This window comes from Crinia signifera, chromosome 5 (assembly GCF_055691185.1).
Source record: "Crinia signifera chromosome 5, ASM5569118v1, whole genome shotgun sequence".
In the NCBI taxonomy this organism is placed as follows: domain Eukaryota; kingdom Metazoa; phylum Chordata; class Amphibia; order Anura; family Myobatrachidae; genus Crinia; species Crinia signifera.
The window spans coordinates 254,043,495-254,064,523 of record NC_139221.1 but is presented as its reverse complement, the minus strand read 5'-3'; the positions used below and the strand labels follow the sequence as shown (position 1 = coordinate 254,064,523).

Genomic DNA, 21,029 nt, shown 5'->3' with positions numbered 1-21,029 from the left:
CATGTGCACTGCAGGTGGGGCAGATTTAAGTATAGAGAGAGTTAAAGTTGTGTGAGTTATTTTGTTTCTGTGCAGGGTAAATACTGGCTGCATTATTTTTACACTGCAATTTAGATTTCAGTTTCAACACACCCCACCCAAATCTAACTCTCTCTGCACATGTTACATCTGCCCCACCTGCAGTGCACATGGTTTTGCCCATTTCGAGAACAAATTTGTACTGCGATCAGATCTGAATAAAGCCCCAGATCTGTGAAGTTGTCTATTTTTCAAACTATTATGCCTTGTTAGGCTAACACATTACTACATTTTATGTCTTCCATTCAAACATCAAAAATGTATAAATGGATGATCATTTTGAAGTGCAGATTTTATCATGAGAGCCTACAGTATGTGTAGTATCCAGCTTTTTGCGGTTTTTGTAATGAAGAACTAACAAGCTGTGAAAAGCTTTCATAAGCTTGTCTCTTATAAGTCTTGCCATCTTCAGATGGCTGTAATCAGTTATTCCTTAGGGAATGTATTATGTTATATTGCCTTAATATATTCTGACACGTGCACTTTTTCTAGTGTATGTCAAACAGCACTATATGTAGTGCAAATAATAGTCAGAAAATCAATATCCTTTACCCGTCGCCCCATTTAGATATGACCTAGTGGAAGGCATAGTCTTTGTGTTGGTCAGGTCCCACAGCTATTTATATCAGCTGTTGCTTTGAGCTGCACACAGCAGAGATGAATCAGTCAAACTCAAGCGCCAGGTTACAGATCGACTGAGTGGAATATAACCACCTGTTCCTACAGTCAGATCTGAGGTGCAGACTACCTTTGTATGCAAACTATTCAATACCATTGGATTTGGTTGGAGGCCTCATCCATCTGGCAGTAAAGCAGTTAAATATAACAAAGATAATATCTGTTTTAAACTTCCTATCAGAAAGCCTGCCATCTGCTCAGCAAAAGTATTATTTGAAGTCTGAATGTTAAGTATGTTAATGATATTGCTTCAATTCTCTAACACGGCCCTGGAAAACAGACATCTGCTCAACAAGTACATGAGCTGGAAGCTGGATTGCCGCTCTACGAAGTAGAGACTAGCAATGTTTATGCTGGTTTGTTTGTGATGCATTTTACAGGAGATAGTCCGCTATAGAATTGCGCAAGCATTGTGTTGCTAAAGATAGGGCAGTAATGTATCACCACCTTCCACTAGGTGGCGGTGCTATAAGATTTGTCTTCTTGTACCTTGGCACACAAACATTACATAGGGAGGTGTAGGGATGCTGTGCGTTCCTGGTAGGAACAAATATACTCAGAAATCAAACAGTATTTATTTCTCTAAAATACAGTTTCAAACAGAAAACAGTATAGTAAAGAACAGGAATAATTATTTAAGTCATAAAGTCAATCACTGTACTTTATCCAACTGACACCTGGTTTAATAATTTGCCAAATGGCTATTACAGCTTAACACAAAATTAACACTGTAATTCAATAAATACAATCCTGTTGAAGTAATTGGAAATCAGTATTTCATCCATTTGTCAGAATGTGGCCAATGTGATAGTGGGCAAATAATAAGGTGATAAATCAGCTGTAATTATGGCTTAATTAGTATGTACCATAAATTAATCACAGTTTACTGAATAAAGGTAAAGGAGCCCATACACATTCCGTTTTGCGGAGGCTCCGTTCTGTACTATGCGATGCGCGCTCCCGTGCATCACATAGGTTGGTGCGGCCGGAGCCGCACACGGTGCTCCGGACGCACAAACCAATCCCCGCCCACGAGACGGATCGCCACGGCCGTCCGTACACGGACGGCTGGCGATCCGCATAAAAATGGTGGGGCGTACGCCTCCACCATGGTGGGAGCTGCCCCCTGCATTCGATGGTCGTCGACCATCGAAGGCAGGGCCGCACGCCACAGCAGCTCCCGCAAGCTGAGACCACACGGACAATCGTCCGTGTGATAGCTTGTATGGGGGCTGAGAGCTGACATCCGGCGACGTCAGCTTTCCGCCCCCATCAGTGGCGTCATACCCTGATTAGCATGCATACGCCCCGCGTTTGCATGGGAACGCCCATGAAACGCGGGGCGTATACATAGGGAAATGAGGGTATGAAGCCCCTCACGCCCCTATACGCCCCCTTTGCGGCGGACGAAATACGTCTGCGGCGAATGGGGCTGCACATGCGCAGATTGACCTCTGCGCATGTGCAGACTAAAAACATCGGCGGTACGGCCGCACGCAGGCCGTACCGTCCGATTCAGAATAAGGGCCATAGTACGGTACAAAATGTATGTGCTGCACATACTTTTTGTACTAGCTACACATCACATCGGATCGCATTGCATGCACACTGCATGCACAAGGCATGCGATGCGCTGTGTACTATTTAAGTCCCAAACGGATCCGTTAAATGGACCGTGTATGGGCAGTTAAAGAGTCGTGTTACTTTATGTAAACTGTGCCAAAGGTTTCCGTCAAACACAGCAACTGCCCAGTAGTTACACCGCTCATTAACAGGACATGAGGCTACAAGAGCAATCCCTGTCCTACACTTTCCTTATTTACCACCAGCTGAATTCTGCATATACAAAGTTACAAGTAAATGTATTCATTCCATTATAGATCAGCAACTATACTGAACCATGTGATTAATGTAGAAGACACCAGGGGCGAGATGTACAGTACTAAGACTTGTGATAAAATGTTTAGGAACAAGTGGTCATGGTTTCCCCAATTGTTCCGCACAAGGCTTTAATTTTCAGCCACTATAAATAGAACCTTGTGCAGGTGGGATTGTAAATGGCGAACATCCATCTATTCTCCAAGTAATGAAAATAATTTCCTTGAGGTCAAAAAGGTTTTACATTAATTACTCAGCGTTTTACAACTGCAGCTGTAAATTTTTCAAATAATGTGAAAACTCCAGTAAACTTTTTAAAAGATCTAGCTGTTTCGCCTTGGGTATATTTGATTCTTGTGCTGTGCATGAATTGCCTTATATTGTGAGACGTTTCACTCTGGTAGCATTGCGACATCTTATTTTATTTTGGTTGCCACTTACTGGAACTCATGTGAAACCACTTACCATACTTACTGTATGTAAATAGTACACTGTGGTATTGCATATCAGTAACCACATCAGGGGCTTTCTATACTAATTGAAGCATTGCTGGACTTTACTTAAACCTTATATATCCAGCTTAGAAAACTTTCCTGTTTCTCATGAAACTGGAATCACATATTTTAGACTCTTTGTAGAACCTACAGTATGTTACAAAAAAAAAAATCAGGATCTTGTTTCTTTTTTTTCCTGTATGGTTTCCTGGCACTGGCATTTTCATAATGGATGCAGTGTGTGAGATGCATATGGAACTCTAGGTCCAGAAAGATCCACACCACACACCCTGCACTCATATTTTTAATACTTACCTATACATAGTATCATAGTAACGGCAGTGAGACTGGCAATGAGAAGGTATGCACATCTCTGGAAAAATGGCAGCCATTTTCTCAATGTTTTGCACATGCACAGAAGGAAATAAATCACTGGGGAAAATGGCAGCTGTGCCATTTTCTAGGAGACCTGCGTAACACCTAGAGTTCACTCTCACTGCCTACAATAGAGGAGGGAGCCTGGACGGAGATGGCACACGTTCCACCTCCTCTCTTAATACACCCCTGTTACACATTAACGGAGATTAAAAAAAATTATCACTGATCCGCAAGAAAAATTTAGCTTGCATGCACAGAGAGAGAACTTGGACACGCAAGGTAATGAAGTATGAGTGATAACAATATAAAGATGACTAACACAGAACACTTTTGCCTCTGTTTACTAATATAGATTTTAATTATTATGATATTTTAATGAACTTCTGGAATATCTGAACAATGACTACAGTAAAGCCCGCCATATTAGCTTATTTTCCAAAACACATAATCTACAAAAGATAAAGGCTTAAGTGGTTCTTTTTTACAACTGCAGTCATATATAGCACATAAATACTCCACAGTGCTTTACAGTGAAGATTTTAATTGAACAAAACACTGTAAAGTAAATCTGAAGGATATTCTAGTCACTAAAATGTGTTTATTTCTCAAAGGAAAAAAAAATCACAGATCTTTGAAAAAAAACTAAGAAAAACTGAAAATGATCATAACGGAAAAAATGCTGCTTGTTCGGCTTGCATTGCTCAGCAGCATAAAGTTTTTGTTTTGAGGAATTTCAATTCTTCATATTTCACAGTTCTGTGATTTTTGAATTTGTTGCTTTGAAAAATAAACAATTTGATATGGCAAGAAAAGAGGAAATATGATATCACCTAACTGACTCACCAGATGGCAAAGTCAGATACAAAATTAAATTGTCTGTAATGGACACATGCTGTGATAATAAAGACCTGAGTTGAAAGGTCATAAAAAGTTGGTTTAATGGCACCTTAAAAAGGAATACATGCTAGAGTGGGTGACACCCCTTGTTGTCACTGTTAGGCAACCATCCTTAAAGCACTCACCCAAGGTTGTTCAAAACTGTATGTACGCCTGCGTTCATCCCCATCATCTTCATGCCTTGCTTGCTGGAATTCCTGACGAAGACGCTGTATCCGGTCATGATTACTTGGAGTTGATCGATTGCTGAAACAAGAGTAAAAAAAATAGTTGATGACAAATTTACCAGCTGTAGACTGGCTCTTTTGTAGTCCTAAATATATACAGTTTTCTGCTAGTCTTGAAAAGATCACTATAAACTCTGAACTCCAGAACTATTTTCCTACACCCAACTATTCAGCTGTTGTGTAACTACAGTACCCAGAATGCTTCGAAAATGCAAAGGACCACCTCTGAGGGGAAGAAACATAATAAGCAATAGAAATAATTGTATAATAAAGAGGTTAAAAAAGAAAATTGTAATCTTCAATAAAAAATATATAAGCATATATTCATTCATTTTCACTCTGTCCTTATACTTCCATAATAAAATACTTTTAATTACTCTGCAGTCCTTTCACACATGGCTATGCAGAGCCCGCCAAGAGAATAGTGGCACCAGAGTGGCTGATTCTCTGGCTACTGTCCAATCAGGAGCCATGATTCCCTTCTAGACAGTCCAACCAAGGGTCGCTGCTAGCCTTGCCATGGCACTCCCTCCCTTTCTAAAGCAGAAGCCTGGATTCAGGGGTCAGGAGGTTCCATTACAGCCAAGCATGATATAGCAGTATACGTTATCTTATTTTATTCAATAACAAGGGCTTTCAGATCCACTACAGAATGAACATTTTAAATGATATAAAGGAACATGAACTATAGAGACAATCCAGTTGCTGGCCGATTGCCGCATTTTACAGGGGCAAATAATCCCATGAGCGCACTATCAACTCGATGTTCATAGGCACTGCTATGGGTATGATCATTGATGACATTGAAGTAATGATGGCATATAAAATGGGTGGTGTTTTTTTTGCCACGTCAGGAGTCAATGTAGGGGGTTCTATGATGAAAACCAGCTATAGATGGCAACATTAAAGAATGTCATTTATAGAGACATTTAACTGTAGAACCAATGCATTTAAGAACATAATACATGTTGCAATTTCAGAAGAACTTAGTGTCCTACAAGTCCCATCAATGTACTGTCCAAATTGCATGTGGCCCACCTCTTGTTTGGGCGCAGAGCTAAACTAGTCCTCATTACTGCCTAAACAATAAAAAAATCTCTCCAATATAAGGTATGGTAAAAAATACTATAGGGAACGACAAGGTTTCCTTAAATGCTGGCCAATTTTAAAATATATGCCCGACAAACGGTGTACACAAAACTGAAGTTAAAAAGTAAAATATGCTGCAAACTCAGATGTTTGTTTTCTCACTGTCCATTGCAGAGATGAGCAATCAGATTGGCACATGCTTATCACACAAAAGATACAAGCATTTGAAATGCAATATGCTATTTAAGTACGGTCTATCTTATCATACAAGAGCACTTTGATTTGAAGCAATAATAGAATCCATTCCATCTGATATTGAGCGATAACGTGTCAGAATGTACTGTGGGTGCTTGACGTGCATGGTCACTGCACTGATTACACTATATTATATGCAAATCATTTCTTTGTGATGATAGGATCTGCTATTTACCCAACTGTATGCAGTAATCATTCTCTGGGACTGAATGCATTCCAACTGAATTTCGGAATCTTCTGACATCTTCAATCAATCAGAAAATACATAGGAAAAAAAACAACTAACAAATCAGGTCGGTTTGAGCCTCCGCTCACAGTCCTACAGAATGTTCAGATATTAAACTCATGTTTGTTCACCGGATCATTCACACCGAGGTCTTGTTACGTGACATTGTGGAAGTTTTCAAAGTCACTTCATGGCTCGAAGCATTGTTGTTTTAACCTGGAAACTATATACTACGTGTAGTGGCAAAACTTCTAGAGAGGGAGAGAAATGGCACTGAAAACAGAAAGTGTTTTCCAAGAGAACAACACACTTATCTCTAAAATAAGCCTGATGATTTTAAGGTCAGACGTTATAAATGGTACAATATTGAAGAAATTAGAATAAAAATTTTATGCAAGCTCATTAGGGCTGCAAAACAACATTCTGTGATGTTATTTTGCATTGACTGCATGTTACAAATCCTTTGTACTGTGAATACCCCCTACCCCTGGCAAGGGCAAGCCCGGTACCGTGCATTTCCATTAATCTAAAATATTTCATAAATAACATCAGTCACATCTAATGCGAAACAACACACCATGGGCAAGGTCAGAGACAGGTAGAGATAAGTACACATCCATAGATAATAGATAAGTGCACATCCAACACGTTTTCTAAGTGGTCACTAGTATGTACAGTATTTAAACGTTGTGTGTACTTACCAGAGAGAGAATAGGACAGATCCAAATTAGGAAATGCTATTTTTCATAGGTTAGCCATAATTCATTAAAAACAAACAAACAAAAAACCTACCTACAGGTCCTTTGCTCATCTGCTAGCACCTGTCTTTTTCTGTGTGTCTCTCTCTTTTAACCCCCAAATGTATCTTATACCGCTTTCAGACCTCACTCTAGACCTGGGATATTACCGTGTCCTTGCGGCCCCAACACAGGTCGAGGTGCGGTCTGAAAGGGCCACCTCGGGTCGAGCAACACGGAAGTTCAACCCTGGTAATGACCAGGTTTGAACACGGCTCTGACCCATGTCAAGTGCAGTGTGAACGGGTATCTGGGTCGAGCAACCTGGGTCCAATTCACAGTATGGAGGAGGCAGTGGTGTGAGCTCCAAGTGCTGCCTCCTCTCAAGCCCCCGGTGACGCGCTGCCGTTCAGCTCCGCCCCGTGTGACATCACCGACACCGCAATAAGCCGATTCGTTGTCTGAGCTTTCAGACCGCATATGCCGCGTCGCTCTGGGGATGGGACCCGTGTAATAATCCCGGGTGCGACACGGCATTTGCGGTCTGAAAACGGTATTAGTGACAGAGTCTGTACTGTATGTGAAGCACAAAGGAATGTGATGCAGAAAGAAGTCAAAGCCGCTACTAGCTCATAGCACCTTACATACGCATTCCGAATCTGTAACACACAATATACGAGTCGCATATCAAATTAATTAACACACCATCCTAGTCGTATCAGATTTACAACAGACATGGAATGCCGAGAGTATATGTTTGGCACAACTGCAGCAATAATGTATAAGGACACATCACTACATACAGATGGAGCCCGTTTCATGTTTGCAAGGCCTCCCCGTCTCCCTGAAGTGGGGATGGGCAGGGTTTCTGCTGCGTGACTGGGACGCGCATCCGTGTGAGATGCTCACGCGTCCCAGTCTAATGGAGTCCCCCTCTCAGCCAGCGCTCGCTAGCGGGGACATTTTGGCAGACGCTGGGATTGAATTAGAGGGGCTCCATCTGTACAGTAAGAATTGAAAAAACTTTATATGTTTGTGTTGTTTAGCATCTTTTCTTTTTAAGTTTGTTAATTCTAACTAAGATCATCCTGCTTTCTTTGGTGTGCTGGGTTACCGTATACCTTGGAAGAAGGCGATAAATGATAATGTTAACCTATAGCTTATAATGAAAGCTTGTGCCTCACTGCATAATTAGTAACGCGCATTTTATTGGCACTATACAAAACAAATTATCTACAAGATTTCTATAAATAAAAAAATGTATTACAAAACATAAAGCCTTAAAAAAAAAATTAAAAACCAACAACGCTAACATTTTTAAAACTAGTTTAACCAGACATAGAATTTACTAGGGGATATATTACAAAAACTAATTTTAATATTCTCACAAGTCCAAATTAATAGAATCTGCTGAAAATATATTATTTTACCTTGGCATGAACTTGTAATTAAACAAAGTACAAATATATTCTAGCACAACTGGCAATTAATTTAACTAAATTTTCCCCCTTAAAATTAATTTAATCAAAGTAACTGTAAGTGGCATCGTTATTTGGAACTAAGATGTGCATACAAATATGATTATTGATATGATAATAAAGGCAGTAAGTCAGCATCCTAAAAGTGTTTTATTATTTTTCTTTTCAGGTTCTTTGAAGCATAAGATTACTATCATAAGTTTTATTTTAATTACCATAAAAGCAAAAGCAAATTGTTTAATGCAACATCATAAAGATGTTTTATAATGTTGCATGAAGGAGGGGGGTGGAAGGAGTGGGGGTGCAGGGTTAGTCATAATGTTGCAACATTTATCAACATAAATCTGGATAATAATTAACAGCGCAACACACCGACTTCTTTTTTTATTGGCTAGAATGTATTAGACAGTGTTTTTCTTGTGACATCTTGCAGTCTAATTTCCCATCAAGCGTGTACACAATTTTAAACCTTGGAATTGATTTTCTAAAGTAGCTTTATGTGAGTCTGGCATTATGTGCAATCATGGGGAAACAAAATAAAAAATAAGGACAGCTAACCCTAAAATTGCTGAATAGATAGACTACTTTACTCCGAATAATGCCTCCCAGTTGGGAGCACACCGCAGAGAAAATTGGCAATTTTTGTTTCTGAAAGAGTCATCCAAGTAGGAGGTGAGACAACACAACAATTTTGTGTGCATTTCCCTCAGCTATCCAAACAAAGATGAGACAGGCCTCTGTATCCACAGCACTAAAAACTCTACTCTTAAAAAAATAAAATAAAGAATAAAAAAAAAAAAGGCAAAACAAAAAAATCTGGAAGACATTTTTATAGCTCGCTGTGGGGATACAAAATTGGACTGGAGGACTCAAAAGGCAGGAGAGGGGGGAAAAAGCAATTTAGCCATTTTGAAATTAGGTATAACAACATATGTAATTGCAAAGCAAGAGTCTATATTTTACCCACGGTGAGCCTTTCTTTTATTTAAGTGGATACAGAGATTGCCTTCAAAGAGGTATAATCTTCTGTAATTATTTTAGGTGTTCCAAACAATTACAACACATCAGGGAAAAGAGAGGATGCACAATGACACCCAGTCCTAGGAGTAACCTTCCTAAAGCTTTCTATATGTGGTCAGGGCGGTACTGGCATGAGCACCAGCTGGAAAGTGTTCCAACACAGAGCAGGTCAATATGAACATTGATGCAGCTTTGGTGTAACTGACAGACAGATTTATTAAAGCGATGTTTTAGAAAATCATGTGAACATGTTTTATATCTTGATACAATAAAACTAAACTAAAATAAGCCTGTGCCTCGTGTAACATGTTTGAGAGGGTTCTGCTAATGTAGGAAATGTAAAGGGGCCTACACACAGCGATTTACTAAGTGTTCTGAGCGATGCTAGGTCGCTCAGCGCTGTGTGCTGTCCGATCTGTCAGGGCCAGTGTTCTCAGTTGGCCCTGCCTAACGATTTACTAGATTTAGCCAGCATGCCCCTACACATGGAGCGATGTGATCTAGTGAGTTTGCTTAGAAAATGCCCCTAAGTAGCTACATGTGTAGCGCCCATAAGTGTTACAGACCTTACAGTGTCAAATTATTTTGAATATATTATATAGGGATCAATATATATATATGTATTTTTTCAGTAAACTAATTGGTAACTGTACTCTCTGCACAATGTAAATCATCATTATCACACACTTACACACACACATTCCGGATTTGACAAGGATTTGTCATTAACTAACCAGTCTGTTTCTGAATGTAATAGGAAAAAGAAGCATTTGAAGAATTATCACACAAACATGTGGAGAAAGTACAAACTACACATAAATAATGCCCCAGTTGAGACTCAAACTCAAGTACCTATCACTGAGGAAGCACAGTGAACCAATGGGGCACTTTTCTTTGTATAGTAGCCCATTGTCACTCCCCTTATTTGGGAGTAACCAATGATGGTGCCTACACTGTGACTATTAAACAATTCCCTTTTAATCATATGAAATGATTATAAAGCAACAACTGCACGAGCATCCTAGGATTAAGGCTCTACTGTTTGTCAAGAGAACTAAACTTTAAGGGCTTCATTTAATTCATGTAGAGTTTATACTCACAGCAATGAAACTATGCTGATGCAAAACCAGTGGCGGAACATAAACCAGTCTGATTAATGGCACACCTCACCGACTGTATAAAGCATTTAATACACCGTACATTAATGAGTGGAGCGAGTTTGCTTTTGTCACGCTGTTACATCATGAAAAAGACAAATTGGCGCTGAGAGGGTATTATCAGAGGGTTCACAGGTACTTGGAGAATATCATTTACACAAAAACAATGAGGCAACAGAAAGTGTGTGAGGAGGGATTCATTTCACAGGCTTCAGTACAAAATATCACAGTCATGTGTGCTGAACGCCAATGTCAAAAGCTCGCCATGCACTACATCATTTTGTAAATTATTAACATCCTCCACTAATGAAGAAGCTTCTTTCATTAAATATTCACGTTCTATGTTTTAGGATGTTTGCCAGCACTGACAGAAGGTGTATATGATAAATAGAACTTCCTTTTCGAATTTTGCACTACCCCTGTGCTGATTTAAAGAGAAGACATCATGATTCCAGAGTTTTTCAAAATGTATATTTCAATACCACACCAAAAGGTGTCCTCTAGGGAGGAGAGCGGGTCAAAGGTTTGGCCCATGTTAATGGCAACACATGGTGCATAATACAAGGCTCTGGCCATGTTTCAATTATCTTTTTCAATTAGTTCCACAGATCAATGCTTGTACTAAAACCCTTCAGGAACATGATCAGTGTAGACACGGAACTGTTACAGGTTTACACATGTAATAGCCGTCTCAGAAAACAGTCCACAGGCAGACGTCACTTAAATCAGCCTTATATATTTAACCCACATTCCCCCCCAGCTGCCCACAGACAGACTTGTATTCCAACCCATGCAAATTATAAGGAGAAAGTGAAATGGTAATAATCCTATCATCTTATCAGTGGGTCAGACTAGGTCAAACAGATGCTCAAAATAAGGGGACAGCTGACCTCCAGCTCAACTCTAGGAACAGACCTTATGGTGGATGTTACCTACAGACAATGCAGTGTCACTTATTAACTAAAGAGCATACTTAATTGATCCGTAGGTAATTTTTTCACATCAAAATCTATGTTTCTATCATAGAAAATGGAGGGATGCAGGCTCATGGGAAGTTTAAGGAAAAATAACATCACAAAAAAAGGTAGTGGATAAGTGGAATAGCCACCCGGTGGTAGAGGCTCATACCTCTTTTACAGTGCCAAAAATATACTGATTACTGCACATGAACGCACAGCAACCAGAGATATTGTGTCGAGCAACCAGGCATTTCAACCAGGGTAGCAAGCAGGGTTCAACATGGATTTAACTCGACTTGCGGTTCAGAACTACTGGGTTAACTGGGTCACAGGATCCGTTCACAGCAATGAAACAGCCAGCGCTGGGATATGATCTCTTCTCCAAGCACTGGCTCAATACCTGGATCTGTTGACATCACCCACCCGGCATTATGCCTGGTAGGGACACCAGTGTAAAAAGGGGTATCAGACAGTACAGCAATGTAAACATGCTTGGGATAGGCATATGATTATTTACATACTAGTTTTGCTGCACAATATTTGCTCATTGGAACATTCGAATGTCATGCAGCATTCCTGATGCCAGGAGCGATCTGATTTGCCAGGAAGGTGAAGTGTACACAGGAAAGGATTCTGATGTGGTGTGATCAGCATATATCTCTTTACTTATCACAACATATCTCCCATCTCGACCACTCCGCTCTGTACAAGATCTGCGTCTCTCTTCTGCACGGATCACTAGCTCCCACTCACTATTACAGGACTTTCATCGGGCTGCTCCCATCCTATGGATGCTCCCATTCCACGCACAAGCCTCCAAACTTTCAAGCGTTCCCTGAAAACTCACCTCTTCAGGCAAGCCTATCATATTGAAGTACCACACGCATAACCCTCTGAGGCACTTATGTATTATATAGCTTCCCTTCTGAACTTGTAACTTGGTGGGACTGCTATGCTATTACTGGTGCCTGTCCTTGTGTTTCCCTCCTATATCCCTATAGATTGTAAGCTTGCAGCAGGGCCTCTAACCTCCAAGTCTGTCTGTTGTTACACAGTTTGTTTTATCACTGTGTACAATTGTAAAGTGCAACAGAATCTGCTTCACTATATAAAAAAACTGTAAATAAATAAGATAAATAAATGTGGTTGGTACTGCAATGCACCCTGCCCCGTGAATTTGGAACCCCCTACTCAATTTGCAGTTCATCCAACTATTTTTTTTTATAAACAGTACCCAGGCTTGGCATATCTCTCTACAGCACTTTCTATAACTGTATTACAGTCATAGTGATTCAGAAAACGATGAATTGTGGGAGAAAAGAGTCCAGATCCTGTGCTTTCCATTTAATGAAGAAATAAAACATACCATGTGGAACTGCTGCTCTTTAATGTGGAACTGTTTGAGTGACTGGTCCACTTTAACTTAGTTTCTAGACCTATAAATAAAACTTATAAATAGAGACAACAGATATGAAAAGTTGGATCTTAAAAATTTGTTGTGAGTAGAAGTTTGCTATGATTTTCTGCAACAAAGCTTCCTTGGGGAGCTGAGAAGAGGAAAACGCTTGAGGCTAGGAAGCTTTGCTTTGAAGCAACTGGGTCAGCTCTTGAAGGGTTGGTAAGGGAGTTCTGCTGTTAATTCTGTAGTCGGATACTGAAATGTCAAATCATGTCTTCATGAGGCTGGAAGCAGTGGGAATCTCTAACACAGCAAATATATTCAGTAACACATCTCAATAATACATCTTTTCCTTTGCACAAAGTTTGAGGATCCAAGGTGAACCTTGTAGAATGAACAGAAGGATAGAATTGCATATTCTGAAGACTGATAATGAAGTCCCATGTCGCTTGAATTAAACAGACGGAATTTTAGTCGCGGAACATAGCAGAAGAGAAAACTTTCCCTAACCTGCTCCCTGAGCAATACAGAGAGAAGGAGCAGATTACATCAGGATTTTTTTCTTTTTTTACTTTTTTATGACAAATAGGTTTGAGATTTATTTGCACTGTCAGTAACTAGTAGCTTTAATGTTATTAAAAAGGTAAATAAGTGATACAAACAGTATAGCTATAGTAAATTCTGTTTTATAAAAATAAACACAATGCAGGTTAAATAGATTGAATAGAAGAGTGTTGGTATACCCTCCCGGAACGGCCGGGAGGCTGACGAAAATTGGGTCCACCGCCCGCCACACACTTTTTTTTGCTTTACTCACACCACAGAATCAAACCTTAAATTTTCCCTTTAGACACAGTAAACCACAAAATATAACGAGCCACACTTACCTACTTGCAGACTACTTCGGGGAGGCAGGGGGGTGGAGACAGGCAGTGATGTCATTACACCACACCGCCAAAAAGGGAAATGCCTGCGATTTGTGGGCTCTTGGGTAGGAGGCGAGGCAAAATGATGCAATCCTGTCTTTTAGCCCAGCATCCATCATACAGCCTCCGAGAGGGAAGTAATTTTAACTTATTGTATCTATGGCCCTTATTCTGATCGGTGCGGATATTCCCGCATTCTTACGGAGCGGTCCGCACGCTACGGTGTTTTGCCGCATGCGGCCATCGTCCGTAGAAACGCCCACGTGTCCTCCGCATTCGGACGGACTCACTCTTTAAGAACAGGGCGTGTTTACGGATGACATACAAACCATGCGTGTGCGGGAGAAACACTCAGATTCGGCACGGTATTACAGAGTATTACAGAGTATGCTCGGGAATACCGCATCCGAACGGGAGCCAAGCGGTGCTACCGCACGTAAGCGGAGTATTTACGCCAAACAACCCACTATTAAGTATCTTCTGCAAGACATCACATGACCCACTTATTCAATTACCTATCCTCATAAAAAACTGCTTATTTGGAATTGGAATCAATTAGATGCCAATATATCCTTACAAGCATGCCTAACACATGCATTGCACACATTAACCCTTACAGCAATTGAAGCAGCAATGGTTTCAATTAAAGCACTGACAAGCGTCCTATTAGTGAGTAATGAGTAAAGGAGTAGATTCTATTGGGTTCAGGTGTTAATGCTTGTAGTCATTAGGCGTACGTTCGCCTACCGCATGAACGAGTGGTGTCCGCAAAGCAATAGTACACTTGTGGACACCGCACATTTCTTCCCCTTTTGATCGCGTGCATTCGGAGTGCTATCCGAATGTACGCCCCCCAACATAAGTGTACTCCCCCGTGTCCGCCCATGTTTCCGCCCCGTTTTGCCCACTTTGAAACTACGCCCATGTGACATTCCGCATGACGCCCATAATACGCCCATATTTCCCGACTGATTGCGGGGAACAGTTTTGTACGGGATTTGGCCGAACTGGTACGGAGTCAAGGCGTGGCACATGCGCGTTGCGTACTCCACGCATGCGCAGACGCCGAAAAGACGCGATCCGTAAGAATGCGGTAAAGTCCGCGTCAATCAGAATAAGGGCCTATGTGTGGTTAGTTAGTAGGTCTACGTTATATAGAAACAAAGAATTTAACAGTGGATAAGAACAGGGCCGGCTCTACCACTAGGCAGCTTTAGGCAGCTGCCTAGGGCGCTGGGATCTGGGGGGCACCACCAAGTCTGCAAATCAAAAAATCAAGGCGGTCTATGAGGATCCTTGCTGTACTTAATGCAAGTGGTGGCTGTGGAACTTCTAAGACCTCACCTCTATACTTTCCCTTACTTCCTACATTGCTGCCTCCTCTTCCTTGTACTCTGTTGTGGGTGGCAAAGGGGAGGGTGCAGAGGACTTCCAGGAAAAGCAAGGGACTTGGCCACCTTCCCAGGGCGGGGGAGAGGGGGTCACGGGATTGGGTGGATTTTTTGGGGGATTTTTTTTTTGGGGGAGGGGGGTAGGTTGAAGTTTTGCCTAGGGTGCTGAGAAGCCTTGCACCGGCCCTGGATAAGAACATCTTGGCCCATCTAGTCTGCCCCTATTTAGTAAAAATACATTGTAGCTTTGGTAAAATACATACACGATCACTTATATTAAAATGACAGCAATAACTCTGAAACCGAACAACCCATTAACAAATGCAAGAAAAGGTTAGTTTACAAACTGCCCTTAGTGTCTTTAATAGGCACACAATGATACAGGGAAATAGTAACTTACAGCGAGCGCTCAAATTCAGGACTTTACAGAATCGTTTTTATGAGGAGGTCAAGATGGGAAAGAGAAATATTGTAGTAAAGGTCAGGTTTTATTTTATATAGGGAATTACTGGAAAGGTTTAAACTGACTGGGGTCTTATCCATAAGTCAAATAATGCGGTTTATAGCATTCTTTTGAGGCTTATCACTTTAAGCTTCCTTAATTAAAGAAGAGAAATAACTGGACATGTGAAAACAAAGTATGTCACCTAATCTGTGCCTGATTTAAAGTATGTGACTCTAGAGGATGTACACACATAGTTAACATGGTTTATTGTACTCCTGAAACAGAGGTTTGAAAACATACTCATGTGTAAGGGGATATAATCAGGATGCTCCTCACCCCAACAATCACAATATCTGCTCCAAAATCCTGAGTGTCAAATTACTGATGGATCCCTGCGCTAGGTACTAGCAGGTGGTTATGGCTAGGCTGAAGGGGATACGGTCATTAAATCGACGAGCATAAGGTCGACAGTTATTTGGTCGACATGCTCAAAGGTCGACATGAGACAAGGTCAACAGGTCATTAGGTCGACAAAAACATTAGGTCGACAGTGAAAAGGTCGACATGGGTTTTTTCACAGTTTTTTGACCCGACATGTGCCGACAGGCGGTACGTCATGCTGTACCATCCACTAGGGCGTGGTGGGAGAATAAAATAGTGTGCCGAGCCCGAAGTATGGTGAGCCAAGCAAGGGGATGCAGTGCACTTTATCCTGTGTCCGTGTCGACATTCGGGTAAAAAAAAAAACTGTGAAAAACCCCACGTCGAGCTTTTGACTGTCAACCTAGACCATATTGACCTAACGACCTGTCGACCTTGTCCCATGTTGACCTTTCAGCATGTCGACCTAGTGGTGTCAACCAAGTTATGCTCGACCAAATGATCCATACCAGGCTGTAGAGGGGGAGGTTAGGATTATAGGATTATTGCAAGGAATTAAACCTGCATGCGATATACTGCTTGAGTATAAAACTGCATACTGAATCCTAAAGGAACATGTCCACCCATTTGACTACAAGAAAAATAAGGGCTTTATTGGGAAGCATGCCCTGTAAAAACACAAATTCTAGTCACATAGAAGTTAAATATTTGATTTAGCTCCCAATCTATGTAACCTTAGTTGGCAATAAGAACGCTTTCCATAGAAATACATTTATAAATGTACGAAAATGAACCAATACATCAGTTTTTCTGGCAAGCCTTCAATAGTTCATACATAATTTAATAGTGTAACAAATCATTTCCTTTACACTCTTATTTAATAACAATTCTCAACTGAAAATTAAATCTCTCAGTCTAACACAATTTAAAACAAATGCTAATATAAGTAAAACCTTTCAAAGATATTTCATCTGCTTTAAAACACTACGGAACAAATGATTCTGTCAGAGCAAGGCCAACTCTCAGGCGGGGAACGAAACTGCCATTAACAGTTGCTTAAGTCTATGAAAATTACAGTTTAAACTAGTATGGCAAATAAATATAGTCACAAGAAGATCCCCTCATGGTGGTGTGGGGAACAGAAATGTGGGATATTAATACAGGGAAGAGGAAAGGCAAGGGCATTAAATGACTGGAGTTCAAAGGCGTGCAGATATAATAGGGGGAGGGAATGTAGATCATTTTACAGGCTTTGGGTCTGAGTTAGGCCCAAAGTGCGCCAAATAAAATGACAGACAGGAATTATGCCAGTGATTGGGTAAATCTCCTAGACTTAATAGAGACAGACATAGGTCTGTAGATGAAGTACTTTTAGCAGTACCTAGGATCTCCCGTAATTCATCTGGGGGTCGAGCTTTTAGCCATTCAGCTCTGACTTTATGGAACTCACTTCTCCGCACAGTTTGAGAGACCCCCACTCTATACTGCTTCAAAAACAGACTCAAGACTTTCCTATTTACTCAAGCGTTTCCTTCAGTCCCTTAAGTACTGTTTATGAAAAGCTATTCTGTACTTCATTGTTTCTGTACTGTATTACATTCATTCTATCTGTTAAGCGCCTTGAGTCCTATTGGAGAAAGAGCGCTATATAAATAAAATTATTATTATTAATGAGGGCAGGAATCTTGGGAAGATCTATGTTCCAGTTGAGTGTATACCCATCTATGTTCTGTGATTTATGATGTATTAGTTCTGGAAGTGCTTTAATACGGGGATCAGGCATGGTTGAATGATCTTAGTCTAACAAATGGTGTTATTTTCGTCTGCACATGTAGATGCACTGGTGTGAATGGAGACTGGTACAGCATGTGTGTTTGGCTGAGGCCAGCAACTCAACAACAAGAGCTACAAAATACATAAAAGTCTTGGAACTTCAGAACATTACATTTATATTTTCTGTTATATGAAGTATCATGCATAAAATATACTAAATTATTCCAGTAAAAAGATTGCCTGTATGTGTGTGTGTCTGTATAATGTGCTATGTAAACTACAGCTCTTTAGACACAGGCTGATCTTTAAATTAGACTTTCCAAAAGAAGCGGTCTTTACACCACTGTATTTGCTGGGCAAAGCAATGCACTATGTCCCCTACCCACCCATTCATGGAAATAAAGAAAACAACTTCAAAACAGAACTAATCCCACATGCGGTCCCTATACATGCTTCTATACTGTACATACTGACAGCGTTCCAAATATTTTTTTCTAGAAAAAAACACTAATGTAACATTTTGTATGCAGATACAGCCCTGGTCAAACACAGAATATAGGTACGCTGGATATCGCTTTAATCAGCAGCTGCTGCTGCTTTTGCATCTTATTGGCTTCAATTTACAAATGCATTGTTATGGAGAAAGTTGCATGCAATGGCACTCGAGTAAGACCAAGTTACGCAGAGCGAAAGCGTGTTCAACACGAGTTACGTGACTTTTAGCACACGGAGAATAGATGTATGTTGACACAACTGTACATGTCCTGTAATTTAACATGTCAGCCTCGCCTACTGGCAAGTCATTAACTTCTATGTAAGTTAAGGCTAATAAAGGTAACTGATAATGTGCAATACTGGAGTTCCATCTGTACATAACACTGCTTTGGGCACTTACTACCATAATACTTGTACCTACATTTCAGTTGACATTTTCATGTAATAAGACCAGTTGGAATCATGCAAAACGCATCATAACATCGTGGTTTCAGCTGTGGATTTTTCAATGCACAACTACAAAACCTCGACTCACAGGAAACTAATTACATGCGTCCAACAATTTGTTATACAATAGAAAAGAGATGTATAAGAAAGAAAGCAGCGCAGATAACAGCCATGTCTCACCACATCTGCTTCTTGGCGTGAGCAAACAGACCAATTCATTTTAATGCAAAACCAAAGCATTTGTGCTGTGGACATACCATGACAAACTAAAGCATATGTGACAAGCAAAATAATAGAGGTCTTCGCATATAACCATTGGCAGATGCGGAGGCGGCAAGCAATGCAGCAAAGAAGAGATTATTTGCGGACATCAAAAATTCCACATTATAATTCAATTACAGGTTAAAATGAGGAACGAGAGTTAGATAACAGTTTAGCACAGGAGGAAATTATTATTTTCAAAATAAAGATTTCGTTTTCAGCAACTGTATAAACTACATGGCACTTTTGTTTTGATATGTGGAACAATGGAGTTTGACTATTATTCTTGTTTGTCAAAGAAAATGAGCTGAAAGTATAAAAAAAACAAAAAAGAAAATCATCAGTTTAAATAAACAAAAAAGAAGAAATTGGTTAAAGGTTGAGGCCAGCAACTACACAGTGGCAATGCATCTGTATAGGCTAGTTTACATTCACCCTTTGGAGGGTATTCAGACAAGGTCGGCATTTCCACCGGTGGAAATGCTGGCCATCGCCTATTCAATGCTGCCATTATCGACAGCATTTAAGGCTGATTCTGACAAAACGGATCCGACTTTAAAACAAGTCAGATCTGTTTTGTCGAAAACAGCCGTGGATTGTTGAATTCATGGCCGTTTACCGTCAATCCGCGGCTGTTTTCACAGATTTGCGGACTTTCCGACACTCGGTACATTGACTACAGACTGTCGAGTTGAAGTTGGAAGGAATGAAAAACGGTCCAGATTCCGTGGGGACGTCCCGGAATCCGGGTCTGGAAATCACCTTTGTCCTATAAAATGTCTGTATTTTTATTCATATGAGTATTAGTATTCTGTAAATAACGTGTAAGAAAAAAGTTATATTTTTTTCCAGAACAGCGTAATTATACAAAACAACTGACGCAACCAGCTTTACACCAAATCCATATATAAAATATCAGTGTGCTGTTTCAAACCTAATGCTTCTGTATTAAATTAGTTATTTTCTGTATATTTACACTGCTCATAAAAAGTGCAAAAGACCAACTTGCAGTTTACAGGGCAATTAGGTGACCTCAGATCTCAGCAGCAGCAGTTTGATGAGATCAAGGTAAAGGCCCATGTATGACACTGCAGGGGGTGGCAGAGTTCTAAGTGCACATCACAGATACTTTAATGTGGGAGTTCCAGTCCTGCCCAGCATTTGACAGAGCAGGGATCCCAGAGCTGTCAGACACTGTTGCTCTATACTCTTTTGCTGAATAAACTGGTGAGTGATGCTGAATCCCCTCAGAGACAGGGTATTTAGTTAAGGTCACTGTATAAACCTGCTTCACAACTAAAGAGCCCTGTATTTATTGCTATAGGGAAGCGCTGGTGTCCTCACCTACATTTACTGTGTGAATACTTATGTACATGAAGAACGCCACCACGTTGCTACAAAGACATGTGTCCTCTATTTGATCACACAGTAAATAACAGTTTCAGAGAATAAGCCTACAGTATGTGTATAGTTTTTCCTTGCAACTGGAACAAAAGTGGTTTCAAACAACAACAATCAAACTATAACTTCAATTTGCATCACTCAGAAGCGGGTTACTTCCTAGTAGTACATTATATAACTACACTAGTTTGCAAAAGGTTACAATTCTCTTTTAATCATGCTCTTATAAAAACACATATTTCATCAAAATATGTATTATTAAACAAGGCTACACTTCCCAGTACTATGACCATTATTGCCATAATACTGCAGCATCTATCAGCTGACCATGAATATCACATAATGGAACTTTAAAAAAAAAAAACACTTAAAAATGTAAAAACCAGTGAGAGAAAAAAAAAGAATTTGGAAGTTTCAAGGTCAAACTTTGCTTTTTCACAAACACGGACTAAAATTCAAGGATAAAAACACCTGATGTACATAATACTGTATGATCTTTATAAATATCATTTAAAATAAATGTTGTTTCTTTTGTTGTTAGTTTTGTCAATGACAAAGC

General features: G+C 40.2%; 1 protein-coding gene across 21 annotated transcripts in view; it reads right to left on the bottom strand.

Moving 5' to 3' along the window:
* PARD3 (par-3 family cell polarity regulator) overlaps nucleotides 1-21,029 on the bottom strand; it is a 508,043-nt gene that overhangs the window by 25,990 nt on the left and 461,024 nt on the right. For all 21 annotated transcript variants that reach the window (XM_083188844.1, XM_083188831.1, XM_083188826.1 and 18 more), the window contains one exon: nucleotides 4,529-4,649. In XM_083188844.1, the coding sequence (XP_083044970.1) occupies nucleotides 4,529-4,649 (121 nt within the window). The remainder of the gene's footprint in view (nucleotides 1-4,528; nucleotides 4,650-21,029) is intronic.